The sequence below is a fragment of the Setaria viridis genome, chromosome 2 (genome assembly GCF_005286985.2).
Source record: "Setaria viridis chromosome 2, Setaria_viridis_v4.0, whole genome shotgun sequence".
Classification (NCBI taxonomy): Eukaryota; Viridiplantae; Streptophyta; class Magnoliopsida; order Poales; family Poaceae; genus Setaria; species Setaria viridis.
The window spans coordinates 41,990,101-42,006,656 of NC_048264.2; the positions used below are offsets into that span (position 1 = coordinate 41,990,101).

At 46.6% G+C, this 16,556-nt stretch overlaps 2 protein-coding genes across 3 annotated transcripts; one reads left to right on the plus strand and one right to left on the minus strand.

The window, feature by feature from the left end:
* Positions 1-9,517: 9,517 nt before the first annotated feature.
* On the plus strand, positions 9,518-13,442 carry LOC117845686 (uncharacterized). Of its 2 annotated transcripts, none has more exons than XM_072291582.1 (8): positions 9,518-9,688; positions 9,930-10,098; positions 10,384-10,571; positions 11,472-11,550; positions 11,645-11,769; positions 11,918-11,999; positions 12,214-12,317; positions 12,846-13,442. In XM_072291582.1, exons 1-8 carry the CDS (start codon positions 9,596-9,598, stop codon positions 13,182-13,184), a joined length of 1,179 nt encoding a protein of 392 aa, XP_072147683.1. In that variant the 5' UTR covers positions 9,518-9,595; the 3' UTR covers positions 13,185-13,442. The 2 variants fall into 2 exon arrangements, with proteins under 2 accessions (XP_072147683.1, XP_072147684.1); XM_072291583.1 differs by having other exon boundaries at positions 12,214-12,287.
* A 1,408-nt stretch (positions 13,443-14,850) lies between these two features.
* Positions 14,851-15,693, minus strand: LOC140221730 (uncharacterized). Its single transcript, XM_072291584.1, has one exon. The coding sequence runs from the start codon at positions 15,625-15,627 to the stop codon at positions 15,103-15,105; it is 525 nt and encodes a 174-aa protein (XP_072147685.1). The 5' UTR covers positions 15,628-15,693; the 3' UTR covers positions 14,851-15,102.
* Positions 15,694-16,556: the final 863 nt, after the last annotated feature.

The following is a 16,556-nucleotide window of genomic DNA, read 5'->3' on the forward strand; positions in this document are numbered from 1 at the left end:
TAGAGCCAAAAGACGTATGGAGGGTCGATTTTCCAAAATTATCAAAGATACGTCACTAGAGTCAGGAAAGGCAAATTAGAAATTGCAGGTTTGGAGCTGACGTCTCTCAATCCTCGCACGATGCGGGACCATGTTGTGGACACGGTGGATGCAAGGATGACGACGACATTTTCGAATTTGCTTAAACTTTTTTCAACCAAAACTCAGTCCGGAATTGAACCATGGCTGTGACAGCATCTGGAAACCTGAAAAAACTGATGGCCAAGGTAGATTCTGAAGAACTGAAGGTGACATGAGCGTGAAGATTGCATTGTGAAATGGAAATGGGCACTTCACCGCGCGCTACGATGATGAGCACCACGGTCGGCAGCGTCATGATTCATAGATGACCTTGATAGGCCGGTACTATTGCCAGCTTTTTCGACGGCATACCATCCCCATCTGGTAGTCAACCATTACCCATTCCTTTACCCTCTCTTCATCCTAGTCGTATCCGTTCTTTTGTCCTACGCCGACATAAAGGGAAGGGAAAAAAAAACATCATGATGAGTAACTGTCACGTGGCTGTCCGAGTGCTCCGGCCCCGATCTCGATGCAACACAAAGTTAACATTGACCTGTCGAGGCAAAGGCAACGGCACACAGACGACAAGAGAGACAGTAGAGTGCAGTCGTGCAGATAGTTGCTTGTGCATGATTAGTAGTTGCCTAGTTGGTGAAGTGCGGCAGCTGGTCCTCTCCTCCGTCTGTTGTTTTACCTGACGGAGAGCTAATGATGCTCTGTTTGGTGTCTTGTTCGGTTGTTCCTTCTATATCCCTTTTTGGGTTAAAATTCAGAACGAAGCAAAAATGAAATTGAAAACATTTGGATCTAACACACCATTTGGAAACTGAAAGAAACTGATTCCGTTAGGGAAAGATGGCTGAAGCAAAGTGTGAAGAACTGAAGATGAGTACGACAGGAGCGTGAAAATTGCATGGTGAAATGGGCACCTCACCGCGCACTACGATGATGCTGGCAATGGTCGGCAGCATTATGATGCATATGTGACCTTTCTAGGACGGTCCTATTGCTAACTTTTTCGACCGATCATAATCCCCGTCTGCTAGTCAACCATCATCCTCTCTTGAAAAAAAAGTCAACCATTACCCATTCTTTTTTCTTTTCGTTGAAAAAAAAATCATTTTCCCTCTCTTCACCCAACTCGCATACGCCGACATAAAGAAAGAGAAAGAAAAACAAAAGAAGATCATAATGAATAACTGTCACGTGGCTGGCCACAATCATCTTAGAATACCTGAATCTGTGAACTTACTCTTTTCTCTCTCGGCCGCAAGAACAGAGCATGACTGGCGCCAGATGACCAAATTCCTTCCGCACGGAGCCGCCGGACGTCGCCACCGGAGGACTAATCTCGTCCCGGCACGGCGGATCGGCAAGGCCTAAGCATACCTGGGCTCGTATGAAGCAAATGCGCGAGCTTTCGGTCCCTGCCGCGAGGGCGGGTGGGTGACGAGCTGGTGCTAGGGCTCGAGGATGTGAAGGGGAGAGCATGGATTGGTCGAGCCTTGCGCTTGCAGTGGATAGAGGGCGGTGGCCCTCATCAGCGGCGGATCGCCGACGGGAGAGAAGGAGCGGCTGCCCATCTAGAGGTGAATGAAGGGTTTATTTGTAAATAAGTAGGGGACTCTATGAAATATATCGAATCGCGGTTAATAATCGCGATTCAAATAAGGGGCTTTACATAAAAATCCACCCGGACGTCCTAAGGATTATTGATCGCGGTCCAAATTAGGGGTGTTATTGAAAAATACTTGGTTCGTTGATTTTCAGAAAACCCCTACTATCCAGGCCAATGAGACGGCGGCCGGCGAGGACGCCAGTGCCAAAGATGCGGCTCTGGCGGTGGCGGCTTTGCTACCCTCCACCGCGCCAACACCGTCCAGCGGCGACGCGGATGATGCCAGCGCAGGCTGCACAGCTTGAGGCCTCGAGTCCAAGCCCGGCGTTCTCGTCGTTAGCTCCGACCTCGAGCACGGCTAGCACAGAGGCGGGGCATTGGGATCGGAAGGGTAGGCACGGCCAGGGGCATGTGCGCGTCGTGGCGTACAACGTGTGCTGGGCCCGCGGGTGTGCTATAGCGCCGAACTCCTAGCGGCTATGGAGGCCGCGGTGGCAGACGACGTCGACGTTCTACAACACCAACATATTTTGGGCAACAACAAGATGCCAAAGAGTATCCTCGTTCGGCGGCGACACCTTGCCGCTCACCTACGCTACCAAAGCGTCGAATGACACAACGAGCAAGGGGGGCGGGCTCTGCTTGGCCGGCACGCTCGCCCAAAAGAAGGTCGCCGGCAAGATCATCATCTGCGACCGTGGTGTGAACCACTTGCACATGGTGGAGAAGGCATCATCGTCATCAAGATCGCCGGAGGCGCCGGCATGGTGGTGGTGATGAACTCAACGGCGTAAGGCGAGGACGACGGACAGTGATGCGATCAAGAGCCCCGCCTGACGCTGACAGGCGTGCAGCTGGCGGCACCCGTCGATACGCTCATGTAGACGAGTGACAGATACGTGGTGAGCAGCCTCGATCGCAGTGGTTTGGACTTTGGATGTCCTCATCTCAATACAAACAAGAGTATGCATGCCATCGTGGTTGAAGAGACCGTGACACCACAAGAAGGGGGTGAATTGTGTGTTCTAAAAACTAAGACTCTAAGCAAAAATAAAAATCTATATCAATTTCTATATAGATGTGCACTAGATTTTCCTATGTGTTGTTATCTCTACCATAAAAGAATTTTGCACCCTAGGTTCCAATCCTATAAACTATACATGACAATTCTAGGAAAGGTAAATGCGGAACTGAAAGTGCAATAAGAAATGTGGAAGGTAAATGAGGTAGAGAAGGCAAAATCCCGGCGTGGCGACACGACGATTTTTACCGAGGTATCGGAAAGCAAAACTTGCTACTAGTCCTCGTTGTTGGAGCCCTCCTCAAAGGGAATGCCCGCGCAAGGACATAAACTCCCTGGTCAAGTAACTCCGTAGGATAGTCGACGGGCCTTCCCCACATGCAAGTGGGTCTCCGCCTAGCCTCTCTCGGATGCTCCTTGCCGCTCTTCACTTGGTGGAGCTTCGGCAAAACGCCGAGGGCCTCTCCTTCCTCTTACAAGCACATGCGACCACTCCACAAACATGGTTGGAGGGTCTCACAAGACCTGCAAGCCCCGGATTTACAACTCTTGGTGCGCGCAAGCACCGATACAAAGGAAGTGTGCAAATCTCACCTAACTCTAAGCTAAACCCTAAAACAATGCGCTAATAGGCCTAGACTAGCATTGATCGAGACCTAATCCTTATGCTAATTGTCTTAATCTTCTCTTTAGCACTTTCATGGATAGAGCACTTGTGTGCATGTGAGAGCCAAACCTATAGCTTCTCCAAACTCTAACACACCTCAAATGGCCGGGCAATAGGGTATATATAGCCTCAACTCCAAGAACTACCCGTTGTAATTTTCTTCGTATCACCGACTTATTCGCTGCCCTTGTCACTGTAGCCACCGTATGAATCGGTGAGGTCCAATTATACTCCAAAACTTTTAGAGTCGATTTTGAGACGATATGAGCCGACTCATTCGGTGATGGTTACTGTTACCAAAGTATGAATCGGTGGTAATAGTGCACGCGCCTACCTTGGCCCTGCCTGTGGTCATCGACTGATTTGGTGACGATTGCTGTTACCATAGTATGAATCGGTGGTAACAGTGCACGCACCTACCTTGGTCCTGCATGTGGTCACCGATTGATTCGGTGATGGTTACTATTACCAAAGTATGAATCGGTGGTAACAATGCACGCGCCTACCTTGGTCCTGTGGTCACCGACTGAATCGATGACGATTTTTGTTACCAGAGTATGAGTCAGTGGAATGTGTCGGTGCATATTTTCAGCAGGATTTGTTTCAAATCTTCACGTATCTTTGTCCCGATTTTGATTACCATCATTTCTACGCCTTAGAATAAGACTACCTCTGGATTTCTTTACTATCATTTGGATGTCGTAGAATTCTTCTAAGCCTTTTTTTTCATCTCATTTTGATGGTTTTGTAATTCATCTTTGTGACTTATAAAACACCTACAAATGTACATCTTGCAAACGCATTAGTCCCAATGATTATCTTATCATTAATCACCAAAATCATTATGGCCTAGGGCCATTTTTCTTATAATCTCCCCCTTTTTGTGATGACAACACAATCAAAGCAAGAGATAATATAGAAGTTAAGTTCAACTATTTGCTTCGATGCAATACAAGAGCAAGAATCATATGCAAATTGAAATATGCAATGAATATCAAATTGAATTAAACCATACCTTACTCTTACCAATTTGAAAACTAACTTGAAATCCCTTTCATGTGATCATATGATCATAAGCCCCCCGCCCCCCCTCAAAAAAATCCAATGCCACTTTTCTCCCTTTCTTGGACCAAATTCTTGCAATCTCTCACAAGCTTAAAATGTACAATCTCTCCTATAGTTGAGGTTCTTACTTTCTTTTCATGCTCCCCCTTAAGGGCGGCTCCCCCTTTAAGGTTTACTTGCTTTGGTTGCTAAAATTCTCCCCCTTGGAATCAAACGCCGAAAAAGGAAGATATTAAAAGCACAAGGGAGAGTTTCATAGATCATAATCTTTTGGATGTGGAAGGCAAACAAAATCATGAACATGGAACTCATATAACATAGACTAAGCTTTCCTAAGTGTGTGTATACATACAGACAATTAAGACAAGATGGGGAGTTTAATCTATATTATGCATGGAGAGATAGCGTTAAATGAATTGAAATGTATGATATCCATGTAGACAAAGATACCAAATGAACATTTGAGCACCATTTGAAGAATAATCCTTACATATCTTCGAGGATTATTTCTTGTAACATTCGATTACACACATGATAAGCTTGCAAACAATGTTAGTCTCAAAATCACAAACAATAAGATAGCTCCCCCTAAATATGTGCATACAAGGATTTGAAATTCTTGTGAGAGGCATGCACTAGTCAATAACGACATTGGGAAGTTATCCTATGACTTGGACTAGCCACATAAGGTATGAAATAAGCACTAGTACTATTTTCCTACAACTAATAAACCATGTAGGTTGCTCATGGGTTAGAGAGAAGCACAAGCAACCTACCATATGAAATTGCACACTAGGTAATGCAAAAAAAAATTAAATATGCTCATGCAATCTTATACAACCATAGGAACTAGACGCTAATTGAAAAGGCAGGAAAGTATATCTGGTTACCTAGTTACCTTTAGAGGATTTGGGCATAGGATTCATCAATGATTTGCAACTTGCTTCAAATCTTGATTAACTTGGCACTTGTATGAAATGCTCCTCTTGTGACCAAGTCTCCAAATCTTCCCGAGTCCTATGGACTCTAAGTCGCCTTTGCAACGAAAACCTTCTTGGAGCCCTTCATGGTAGTGATGATTTTCTTGGGCACCCAAATAGGTTGGTTCCACCACTTGCCTTGCTTGTTGATCAAATAAGCCACCGTCTTATCATCTTTCTTCTTGAGGAGGTAGGTTGTGCTCTTCTTCTTGTCAACCTTCAAGTAAGGCTAGGTGTTGGAGTTGACTTCTTCTTTTCTTCCCTCTTCTTCTTGTTCTTGCACTCATAGGACTTGTGGCCTTCTTGGCATGAGTAGCAAGTCACGATTGCATTCTTCTCAAGCTTCTTCACCATCTTAGGACGGTTATTTTGAGGAGGTTATTTCTCGCTCTCATTTGCCTTCTCCTTGCCCTTGAGCCTTGTTAAGTACTTCATGAGCCTTTCCACTTCTCGATTGAGATCATCATTTTATTAAGCAATGAGATCATCACATGTTTCTACAACAACATTCTTGGCACAAGTCTCATTGCAAGATGGTGAGCAAGATTTATCAATTAAATCAATGCAAGAAGTAGAGGCATTCTTTTTAGATTTTTTTTTGACAAGATGTGGATGTCTTGTTAGAGGTAGTTTTAGCTTATTCAAGGATCTCAATTTTCTTAGTTAGCTCATCATTTTGGTCAATGATATCATCAAACCTTTCGACCAATTCTTTATAATTGGATGATGGGCTATCCAATTTTTCTTTGAGTTTCTTATTTTTATTAAGGAGTTTTGTTATTACTACCTCTTGACTATAAACAAGATCTGCAAGCTCATGAATTGAAGGAGGGGAGTCATCATCACTTACATCGCTCTCTTTCATACCTTTGGCCATTAGGCAAATATGTGGTGAGCTTGATGATAATAAGAGGGCACGTGGCTTGCGGTGGGTTTCTTCATCACTTGAGCTTGTCATATCAAACCACCCCCTTTGCAATGCTTATGAAAGCCTTCTTCTTGCTTGCCTTCTTTTCCTTCTTCCTTTCTTTTCTTTCTTTCTTTCTTTATTTGCTTGCATCTCTTCTCCATCAACAGGCAATATTCAATGTAGTGTCCCTCCTCACCACAACCAAGACATGCCTTCTTTTTTCTTAGGTGGTTGGAGGGTCTCGCAAGAGTTACAAGCCTCAGATTTACAACTTTTGATGCGCGGAAGCACCGATACAAAGAAGGTGTGCAAACCTCGCCTAACGCTAGGCTAAACCCTAAAGCAATGCGCTAATAGATCTAAACTAGCACTAATCAAGACCGAATCCTTATGCTAATTGCCTTAATTTTCTCTTTAGCACTTTGATGGATTGAGCACTTGTGTGTACATGAGAACCAAGCCTATAGCTTCTCCAAGCTCTAACACACCTCAAATGGCCGGGCAATGGGGTATATATAGCCCTAACTCCAAGAACTATCTGTTACATAGCCATTGTAACTTTCTACGTATCACTGACTCATTTGCTGACTGTAGCCACCGTATGAATCGGTGAGGCCCAATTATATTGCAAAACTTCCAGAGCTGATTTTGAGCTGATCTGAGCTGAGTCGACGATCACTGACTGATTCGGTGATGATTAGTGTTACCAGAGTATCAATCGGTGGTAATAGTGCACGCGCTTACATTGGCCCTGCCTGTGGTCACCGACTGATTCGGTACGGTTACTGTTACCAGAGTATGAATCGGTGGTAACAATGCACACGCCTATATTGGCTCTGCCTGTGGTCACCAACTGATTCTGTGCGGTTACTATTACCAAAGTATGAATCGGTGCTAACAGTGCACGCGCCTACCGTGGTCTTGTGGTCACTGACTGAATCGGTGACAATTATTATTACCATAGTATGAGTTAGTGGAATGTGTCAGTGTATATTTTTAGTAGGATTCGCTTCAAATCTTCGCATGTCTTTATCCCGATTTTATTACCATCATTTGTAAACCTTATAATAAGACTGTCTTTGGATTTCTTTACTATCATTTGGATGTCGTAGAATTCTTCTAAGTTTTTCTTTTTCTTCTCGTTTTGATGGTTCTGATACATCTTACAAACACATTAGTTTCAATGATTATCTTATCATTAATCACCAAGATTATTATAGCCAAGGACTATTTCCCTTACGTGGTGTTCTAAGCTGAGCGATTGATTCAAGTATTCAACCCAATAGCAAGAACCCACGAAGTGGGTCCGAGTGCTCCGAGCCTCTGACCCCGATGTCGATGCAACACAAAGTTAACATTGACCTGTCGAGGCAGAGGCCCACAGATAGACGACACGAGAGATAACAGTGTGCAGTTGTCAACATAGTTTATCGGCTCAGGCTTTTAATTTTGATATGATTACCGGGGTTGTTCCATGGCTGTCATGCAGCTTGTGCTGCAGCTGGTCCTCTGCGTTTGTTGTTTGTTCTCGTATTGTTTTGGTTTACCTGATGGAGAGCTATTGGATGCTCTATTTGGTGTCTTGTTGCTTCTATTGTGTAATGTACCAACTGGAGAGCATTCTGGATTCGGCTGTGTTACTGTGTATATATACACGGCTGAGTACGTGACAGTGCCAACAATAACAAAGCGAACTATTTGTGTACACACGGCGGGGATAGATTGACAGAGTTCGTGATCTAAGATCTTGTTTGGCATGGCTCCAACTCTGGGTGGAGCTGCTCCACTCCAGAACTCCAGGTGGAGCCAGCTCTGAGTGGAGTTGGAGCTGTTTGATGGAAGTGTTTGGCTGGGAGGGTATCCACAGCTCCAGAAAAAAGGAGTTTGAAGGTGAATTACCATTCTTGCCCCCAACTCATGGTCCCACCTGTCATCCTCTTATCCCCCTCTTTTCTTCCTCATGAACGCAACAAAGCACGACAGAGCAGGGAAGAAAGGGAAAGAGAATAGGAGAGGCGTCGCAACCTTCCGATCCAGAAGGAGATGGATGCCCCGAGGACCTTGGCGGAGAAGAGGCACGCGATGCCGGGCAGGAATCCGAAGACGAGCGCGGCGCCACCCTCGAAGAAGATGGCGTAAGGTGGGCAGAGCGCGAGCGTGAGCGCGTGTGCAGCCACGTAGGCTGGCGCCGCCCATGGCCCTAGCGTGCCGCGGGCCTCGCGGAACGACACCACCGCGGAGGCCCCGTCCCACCTGTACTGCCAGCCCATGCCCACCACCAGTGCGCCCAACCCCTGCGGGTGGAAGGCGGAGGGCGCTGGGCGGCGGGGGTGGACGGTGGCCGGTGGCGGGGCTCGGCGGGTCGACGGCGGTCGAGAGGGAGATGCGGCCGGCGGAAGGGCTCGGCGGCCGGCGGCGGGGGTGGACGCGGGGGAACATGCGCGCGGGAGGGAGATGTGGCGCAGGGGGGGGTCTCGAGAGGAATAGAATGAACCTTTTTTAACCAATGGTATTGGTGGGTAATTACCCACCAACTCCACGAGGAGGTTCAAAAGAGATGGTCTTAGAACTGCAAAAGAGGTGGTCAAAAATTCCACCCCTATTTGCACTATAGCTCCATGAAATTTTGGAGTTGAGATGTTTGACTAGAATTATTGCTAGAGTTGCTAAAGTTCAGCTCCAGAACCATGCGAAATAGGACCTTAAGTTAAAAGAGGGGGTCCCAGATTGGTAGCAACTCTTTGTTCGTTTGCTTTTGTAGCACGCAGAAGCTAGTTGATGCCACGAGTACTTATGCACATCCATTTGGAAGTCCGTAGAGAATGCAGGGTTCTTCTTCTGTGCTTGGATCACAGCTCCTACATAATACTGTATACTCTGACAGATTGTTTTTGCAGCATTTTCGTGCGTGGAGCTGAAGTTCTAGCGGGAGTCCCAGTCAAGCAAAACAGGATGCATCCAATCCAATCTCTAAGGAAAAAAGAATGAAAAAGAAAAGGCATGCAGGCGAATGAAATGAAATTGAGCTGTACATACTGGACTCGAGATTTCTGGCCCACTCTAACTCTTGCACGGGCCGTCGCCCAGAGAGCCGCCGAGCGAGAGTAAGCAAGGCCCAGGTTCTATCTTCCATCCCCGGCCCAGACGCCCAGTCCAGTACCCAGTAAGGCATTTTCTGACTGGAATACGCTTCTCAGGTAAACCGATTTCCCCCTCCCTCCTGCAACGAAGTCCGCCGGAGCGTGTGGCGAGAGGAAGAGCGCGGAGCGAGATGGAGGCGCAGGGAGCCCACCGCTGGGCAGGAGAAATCCGCGGTGGCGGCGGCTCCAATTACATCGCCAAGCACGTCGGAATCCAGAACCAGGTACCGATTAAACTGCCCTGCTCCTGCCTCCTGCGATTCTTGCCGTCACGCCGCCGGCCGATGCGGATCCCTGCGCCCGCTCGCAGACTCGCTCGAATCAGTAGCAATTCAGTCCACCACCTCTTTGAGCGCTGAGATCTTATTCAGACTTGGGAATTGATAGTCAAGCCCACCCTAGGCAAGTAGGCATTGTTCCTGCTCGAGTAACGTGCGATGTGCCTTCTCTCTTCTCACATTGCAGGTCTTGAAGTGGCTGCAGCATTTCTCTGACAGGGTGGAGGAGAGGGCTAAAGGGGCTGCCGCGGAGGTGAATGGGTTGCTGGAGGAGGCCGGGGCGCTGGAGCTGGATATGAAGACGGCGGTGGTCGCCTTCGACCACCTCACCCGCCAAAGGTTCACTGAACATGCAAGTAGAGTTTCCAATCTGTGTGCACTGCCCTTGTCCTGAACCGCTCTATTTAGTAGAATTATGGTCGTTTGTACAATTGAGCTGTTGGCTATTGACTTGAGATTATGAAAGGATTATTTTTTGGCTGTACGTATGGTTTGTTACTCATTTCATGCTGGCATGCCCTTCAAAGTCCATCTGTAGTTATTTTCGTTAGTTTTAGAGAACAATGTTTGTATTTCTCATCAAGTAATGGAACATAAACCATTTTCGCTGAGTCTGACATTGAGGCTTTAACTGCAGAAAGTTTCTGATGATGATAATATTGACTTGAAAACACGAGACGGTGTACGAAGTTCTACTCTGCCACAAGTGCGAGCTCAGGATTATGAACGTGATATCTTACCAAGATACAAAGACGCTTTGCATATAGGACTTGCTTCCTGTAAGGATCACTTTCGAAAGAAAGGCCGTTCGACGACCTCTGTTTTCAGGGTAAGCTTTGCTTGTATGGTCAATGGTTTTTGCAAAGTATTGATTGGTTACAGAGATCATGTCCAATAAGGGTGTACCCAGTGCTGAAAGCTCCCACACAAGGTGGGGTCTGGGGAAGGGAATTCATATACAGCCTTACCCTTGCAAAATTCCTTTAAAATTCTGCAAAGAGGCTGGTTCAAACCCAGGATCTCCAGGCCACAAGAGAGATTATGTCCAATCAGTATTGGTAATGTTACTTGCAAAAGGAATGTTGGCAACTGTTTATTTTTGTGCCCTAACTTGGGATAGTAAATTTTATCATGGATTTGGGTTTGTTTGTTTTTGAGCCAAAGAGCAAGAGCCACTTGTTGTTGCCAGAATTTGTGCATGTTGAGTTGTTGACTGGGTTTCACGCCCATTTAGTTTTCTGGCAAATTTAGGAAAGATTCCATTTCCCTTGGCATCTTAGTTCACTTTCTTGCCAGTTCATTGGCGGTCAATTTGATGGCCAAATCTTGGAAAACATAATTGGGTTATTTCAGCTTCCAGCTAAACAGATCCTTTCATAACCCTGGATTTGGTATGAAAAAGGATTTTTTGAACTGAATTTTGCTAAGAGTTCGACAGGTAGTACATGCATGCCAAATCTGGTCCACAGCCAAAATTTGGCAATATGGTAATGGGATTGTTTAGCTATGCCATTGTTGATAGTAGCACTGTTGGAAAAACAGGTCGCCTAGCCCACCTCCTGCCTAACACCTGATTGTCAAATTGTCTGCCTAGGTGTCCAGTTATGCACTAACCCACTGTCCATCTAGCGCCTTTTTTAAGTTCAATTTGCCTGAAATCAAACCCATTTCATTGGCATTTGATTTTTGCTCAACATTTTGACTTGGATTCACTTCTTGACTCTTGAAGGCTATGTCCACATACAATCCTCTCCCACATATTATTGGTTCTGAAGAGTATAATCATGACAATAGCTGTGGCTTGGCAGGTAATAGTGTTTTTTTTCCCAGTTGTCTGTCTTCAGAAAAAGTCTCATACTTTCTGTGAACATATTCATTGAGTTTTTCTATATATTCAAATAGATGATGCACAAGCTATAACTGATGACTTCAGCTGGCTGCGAGAGTTTCAAGGGGAGTCTTCAGATTTGGGACCTTATGATCTATTTGGATCTCAAATGCTTGGAGTGCAGGAAGGTTTTGAAAAGGTAGATGGTTTATTTATCATATTGGAGTTCTTCATTCACCGTGCCGTCTGATATTCTTGCATGTTCTAGAATATCTAGTACTCTTAGCTGGAGCTGGCAACGTGTGTATTCCTACATAGTATCAAATCTGTTGTTTTTTGTAATCCAGGGGGAGACAGACTCTCTAGTATCTGCCTCACGAGAATTCAAAGCAATGTTGGAAGCTGCACTTGTTAATCCCTACAAGTTCTGTACGTGACTATTTTTCTGTTTCTGCCTATGTGCGTAGTTTTTTGAAACATGGTTTTACTTCATATGCCATTTGGCTTATTGAATAATCATATCATCATAACCTCGATTTTTCTTGCAATTTTGCATTGTTATATACCCTTTTAAATTCAATAATTTTATTCACGTAATTGATTACTTTTCTTTCTTTGTTCTGCCATATCATGCTCCTTGCAGATGATGATGCGAGTAATACAGCACGAGATGCTTCTGTAGAGAATACAGGCACGAGTGAAGTACACCATAACACAGTTAATTCTCCTTCTACCTCGATGCCACTGGTCTGTGTAGCTTTGTCTTCTGCATCTTTCTATACTTTGGCTGCAAAAGGATTTTTTTTTTATAAATCCTATAAATCCAAGGCAACCCCTTGCAGTAGCACACATATGTATTCATCAGTTGACATGGCAAGCTAACTGATTATTTCCTCATGTAGAGATTTGTGCATATTTGTTCTCGTCCATAATTTTTATTTAAAATTGTAGTATAATTAAATATCCCTTTTCCGTTACATGCTTTTCTGGGAGTTCCTGAATGATGGTCATTACAACTTTCAGAGTCTAAGTCCCAAATACTGGGCATTCTTAGCTATATTACTTCCTGTTCTAAAAAAAAGCTATATTACTTCTTCGTTGACTAAATTTTAAAGATGTTACTTGAAGTAAGGATGTTGAACGGAACAATTTTGCATTGTTTGATTCATACCAAGCTCATCCGCGACTAACTTGTATTTCTTGCTTTACTGTTCTGTTGGTCCTGGCCCAAGTATGAACAATCCCCTAACAATGTTACCTCAATGATGGCTTCAGGACCCAGCTTTGTCGACCAGGATGGATGGAGCAGCGGATGAAAAATCAACAGAAGCAGATAATGCTGAAGAGGCGGAACTTTTGGCAAGCTTGCAAAACCCAGACATCAATGTTCATGACATCTATTCTGCCTTGGTTAGAGAGGGCCTTTTTGATGCTGGTGATGAGATACTAGCTGTGGACCCAGCATCAGACTCAGCTAATCCTGCAGTTGAGGATTCAGCTGAAAGGGCCTCCCCGGTGAATGAAACTGTTCTAAGCGAAGAGGAAAAATCGATCGAAGGGGATAATACTGCATCTCCGCCTGAGAAGAATGATGGAGTTCCTGAATCATCCTAGGCCTGGCAGTGCTGATATTGGATTATTGGTTGTGCTCTTTTTCACTCTTCGTGCGGACTATTTCTTATCCTAGAAGATGATGAAGTGAGAAGGTCTTCTTAACAGACTTTTGTTTGTCATTTCTGTATGATCTTTTTTATTACTAGGAAGCTGATGTAGACTACTAGACTTTTCAGAAGTACAGTTCAGTATAACAAAAGAACACATTGTGTAACAGTCCACTATGAGTAAACTATCCATTTGCTTCTGAACACTACATTCTTAATTTCTTTATACAGCACCCATCATTTTTATCTGTCGGCGTCGTTAGATCGGTGTGGCAACCTCTGAAAAGAACAGCGCCAGCATGGTGTATACAAGCAGAAGATGCGCCCCATGCTGGCATATGCATCATTAAAACCGCTGTCCTACTGTCCGTTACTGCTCACCAGTCACCAGTATTACTACGCATTTCGGTTCACATGGTATTGTCCCGCGAAATGGCCCCAAATTCTGGATCGTTTCTGTGGCGATGTTGAGTTGTCGACCGGCCCATGTTAAACTCTCCAGCCGGCCGACGGTTTCAGTCCAAGGAAAAAGAGCTCGCTGGGTGGCAGGGGTGGGTGCCGGTGACCAAGACACCAACGCAGCAACGCTGCCAGTCCCCGGCGTGTGTCCATCAACGGCTCGCCCAACCGCCCTCCTCCTCACGTCCCCGGCGATCCGTCCACCTCGTGCCCGCGGCGCGAAGCCGGCAAGCGGTGACGTCTCAACCGACCATGCCTGCCGTTGCCGATCGTCATGCGCGCGCCTCGGCGGTCGGGAGCACGGGACGGCGCGCCACCAGGAGGCGGAGCGCCAGCGCCTCGGCTGTCGGCTCGCCAACCGCACGGGTCTGACGCTCTGGCGCGCCCCCAACTGACCGAGTCAGATTTGGCACCCCGCCGCCATGTCCGTGTGCTGCTACAAGTCAACAACCACCAAACCCCGCGCCTGGCTGGGTTCCGAGCCCCAACCACCAGCTGCCCGCCGCGCCTCGCCCTGCCGCGCCGCGCCGCCGCTATTCGTCCTCGTTAGCGGCTGCCGGCGGCGGGCTGGCTATGCTCCGCCGCACCAGCGTCCAGCGCCGTGACGTTGACATTTTGACAGCCTAGGAATGCCACCACCAGATGACAGCTGGTCAGCTGCTGCTCATGTGTGTGTGGTCCGATGGAATTAAACCGGAGTTGTTTTGTAGTGGAGGCCCCCGCCCGCGTCAATTTAAATGATCTCGCATGGCGTAGTTAATGCCTATTAATTGGTGGTCGGGCATACATGGAGTAGATGAAAATTTCGGAGCTCTATTTATTGATTTATTGGAAATAATATTTCGAAATACTGTACCATCTGACGAGGCTGTTCAGGTGTGAGGGATCACGTTGGTGCTATGGGGAAGGGAGAAGAAGTGTATGAGTATGACCGATGAATGCTGACCGATTAATAAGCAGAAAAAAAAAAGGCGATCTGAACATTTCTCCTGCATCTCTTCCATGCATGGCATCCCAGAGATGTAAAACTAGAACTGATCCTACTACAGTAGTGGCATTCCAGATGCATGATGGAAAGAGCGAAATGTGAATCTTCTGCAATGTTGTTTCACAATAAAAAAAAAAAGCGCTCCTGCTTCAGCAAGAAGAGGAAGAAGATATGGTCATATGGATCAATTGTTAATTAGTCGGAAATAGGGTTCACTTCATGGCTCCGATCCCATATTTACATGATGCATGCACACAGGCAAGCTGCCATTACAATCTGCAAACCGAGCATAATCTATCAAGCAGGAACCCAAAAAAAAAAATCCAATAGCCGCGAGATCGAGCAAGATCACCAACAAAGAACACATGCAGATCATCACTAGCTCACTACACCTCACAAGGCGCGCGCGGAAGGAGGAAATCGATCAGTAGAGCCTGTAGTGGCGGTAGGACTTGAGCATGGCGCCGCAGAAGGTGCAGATGATGGCGCGCCAGGTGCGTCGGTGCACGGTGAGGAGGTAGCAGACCCGGGTGGAGGTCTCCATGTCTGCCACGCTCGCGCACCCACCGCACCGCGAGCAGATCCCCGCCGCCGGCTTGCTGCTCCGCACCGTCCGCCGCTGGTCCACCAGGAAGCAGAAGAACACCATCCCTTCCCTCTCCTTGATTCCCTTTTGGTTTCTTTCGCGGCCCGGCTCTCCGAGACTCCAACAACACCAACAGACTAATCTGCTCGCGTTTGGCGCTTTCTTATATAGCGGCAGTGCAGCGGCAATGCGTAGCGGGGCGAGGCCTGCAGCTAACTCGCGGTGACGAGGCTTCTGTGAGGTCAGCAATGGCGAACGAGGAGCAGGGGGCAGGCAGCGCCAGTAGGAAGCAATTCCGCGAGATGCGACGTGGGGGACGGGAGGGGGACGAGGGGAATTTAAGGCGGGGCATATGGATCGCATTGATGGCGGGGTAGGAGGAGTGGTGGTGGTAGAGGGGTAGGGGTGGGGTAGGAGGAGGCGTTAATGGCCTTGCCAGCCGGCCGACCATGGCGCGTTCCCGTCTTGACTTGGTTTTCGGAACGGGCGCTGCACAGCGAGGGTGGTCTCACCGGTGTGGAGCTGGAGCAGGCAGCTCGCGTCCGAGATGGGTTCACGTTCATCACGGCGGCCGGCCGGCCGACCTGCCGAGAGTATGTGTGGTGTGAGACTGGGAGCAGTTTTTGGGGTGAAAATTGTGCGATCCAGGACTCGCAGCTTTCCGGTTGAAATTGATTGTCGCTTCAAGGATGATGACCTGCCAAGGCATCATTGCCTCTGTACTAGCGCCTGCAAAGCAAGAGCTTGAGGACTTGTTTAGTTGCTCTGAATTTGGGTGTCCAAAATTACTGTTGTAGCACTGTAGCATACTGTAGCGTTTCGTTTGTATTTGTGAATTATTGTCCAAATATTGACTAATTAGGTTCAAAAGTTTTGTCTCGCAAAGTACAACAAAACTGTGCAATTAGTTTTTAATTTCGTTTACATTTAGTACTTCATGCATGTACCGCAAGTTTGATGTGACGGGGAATCTTCTTTTTGCATAGTGTCAAAATTGGAAGTTTGGATGGAACTAAACCAGACCTGAATTTTACGAGAAACAATTTGCTTCTCCAAAGGTTTGGGAATAGAGGAATCTACCTTACCAACAAGGGTTCGGAGCAATTTTGGGTCCCTTGTTTTGAGCAACTTTAGGTCCCCTTTAGTAGGGTTGTTCTGAGCAATTTTAGATCCCTTTAGTAGGGTTGTTCTGAGCAATTTAACTTTTCAGTATAAAAAAAACAGCTTCTCATGCGAAGGTCAAAGAAACTGGTCTGAAATTTGTACCAGAAGGGTGGAGCCAATAAAACTGA

What these genes read in the sequence shown, in the direction of transcription:
- LOC117845686 (XM_072291582.1), top strand. Translation starts at nt 9,596, where the DNA reads ATGGAGGCGCAGGGAGCCCACCGCTGGGCAGGAGAAATCCGCGGTGGC. An exon ending in CAATAGCTGTGGCTTGGCAG is followed by an intron (nt 11,551 to 11,644) that starts GTAATAGTGTTT and finishes ATATTCAAATAG; the next exon opens with ATGATGCACAAGCTATAACT. An exon ending in TGCAGGAAGGTTTTGAAAAG is followed by an intron (nt 11,770 to 11,917) that starts GTAGATGGTTTA and finishes TTTGTAATCCAG; the next exon opens with GGGGAGACAGACTCTCTAGT.
- LOC140221730 (XM_072291584.1), bottom strand. Translation starts at nt 15,627, where the DNA reads ATGCGATCCATATGCCCCGCCTTAAATTCCCCTCGTCCCCCTCCCGTC.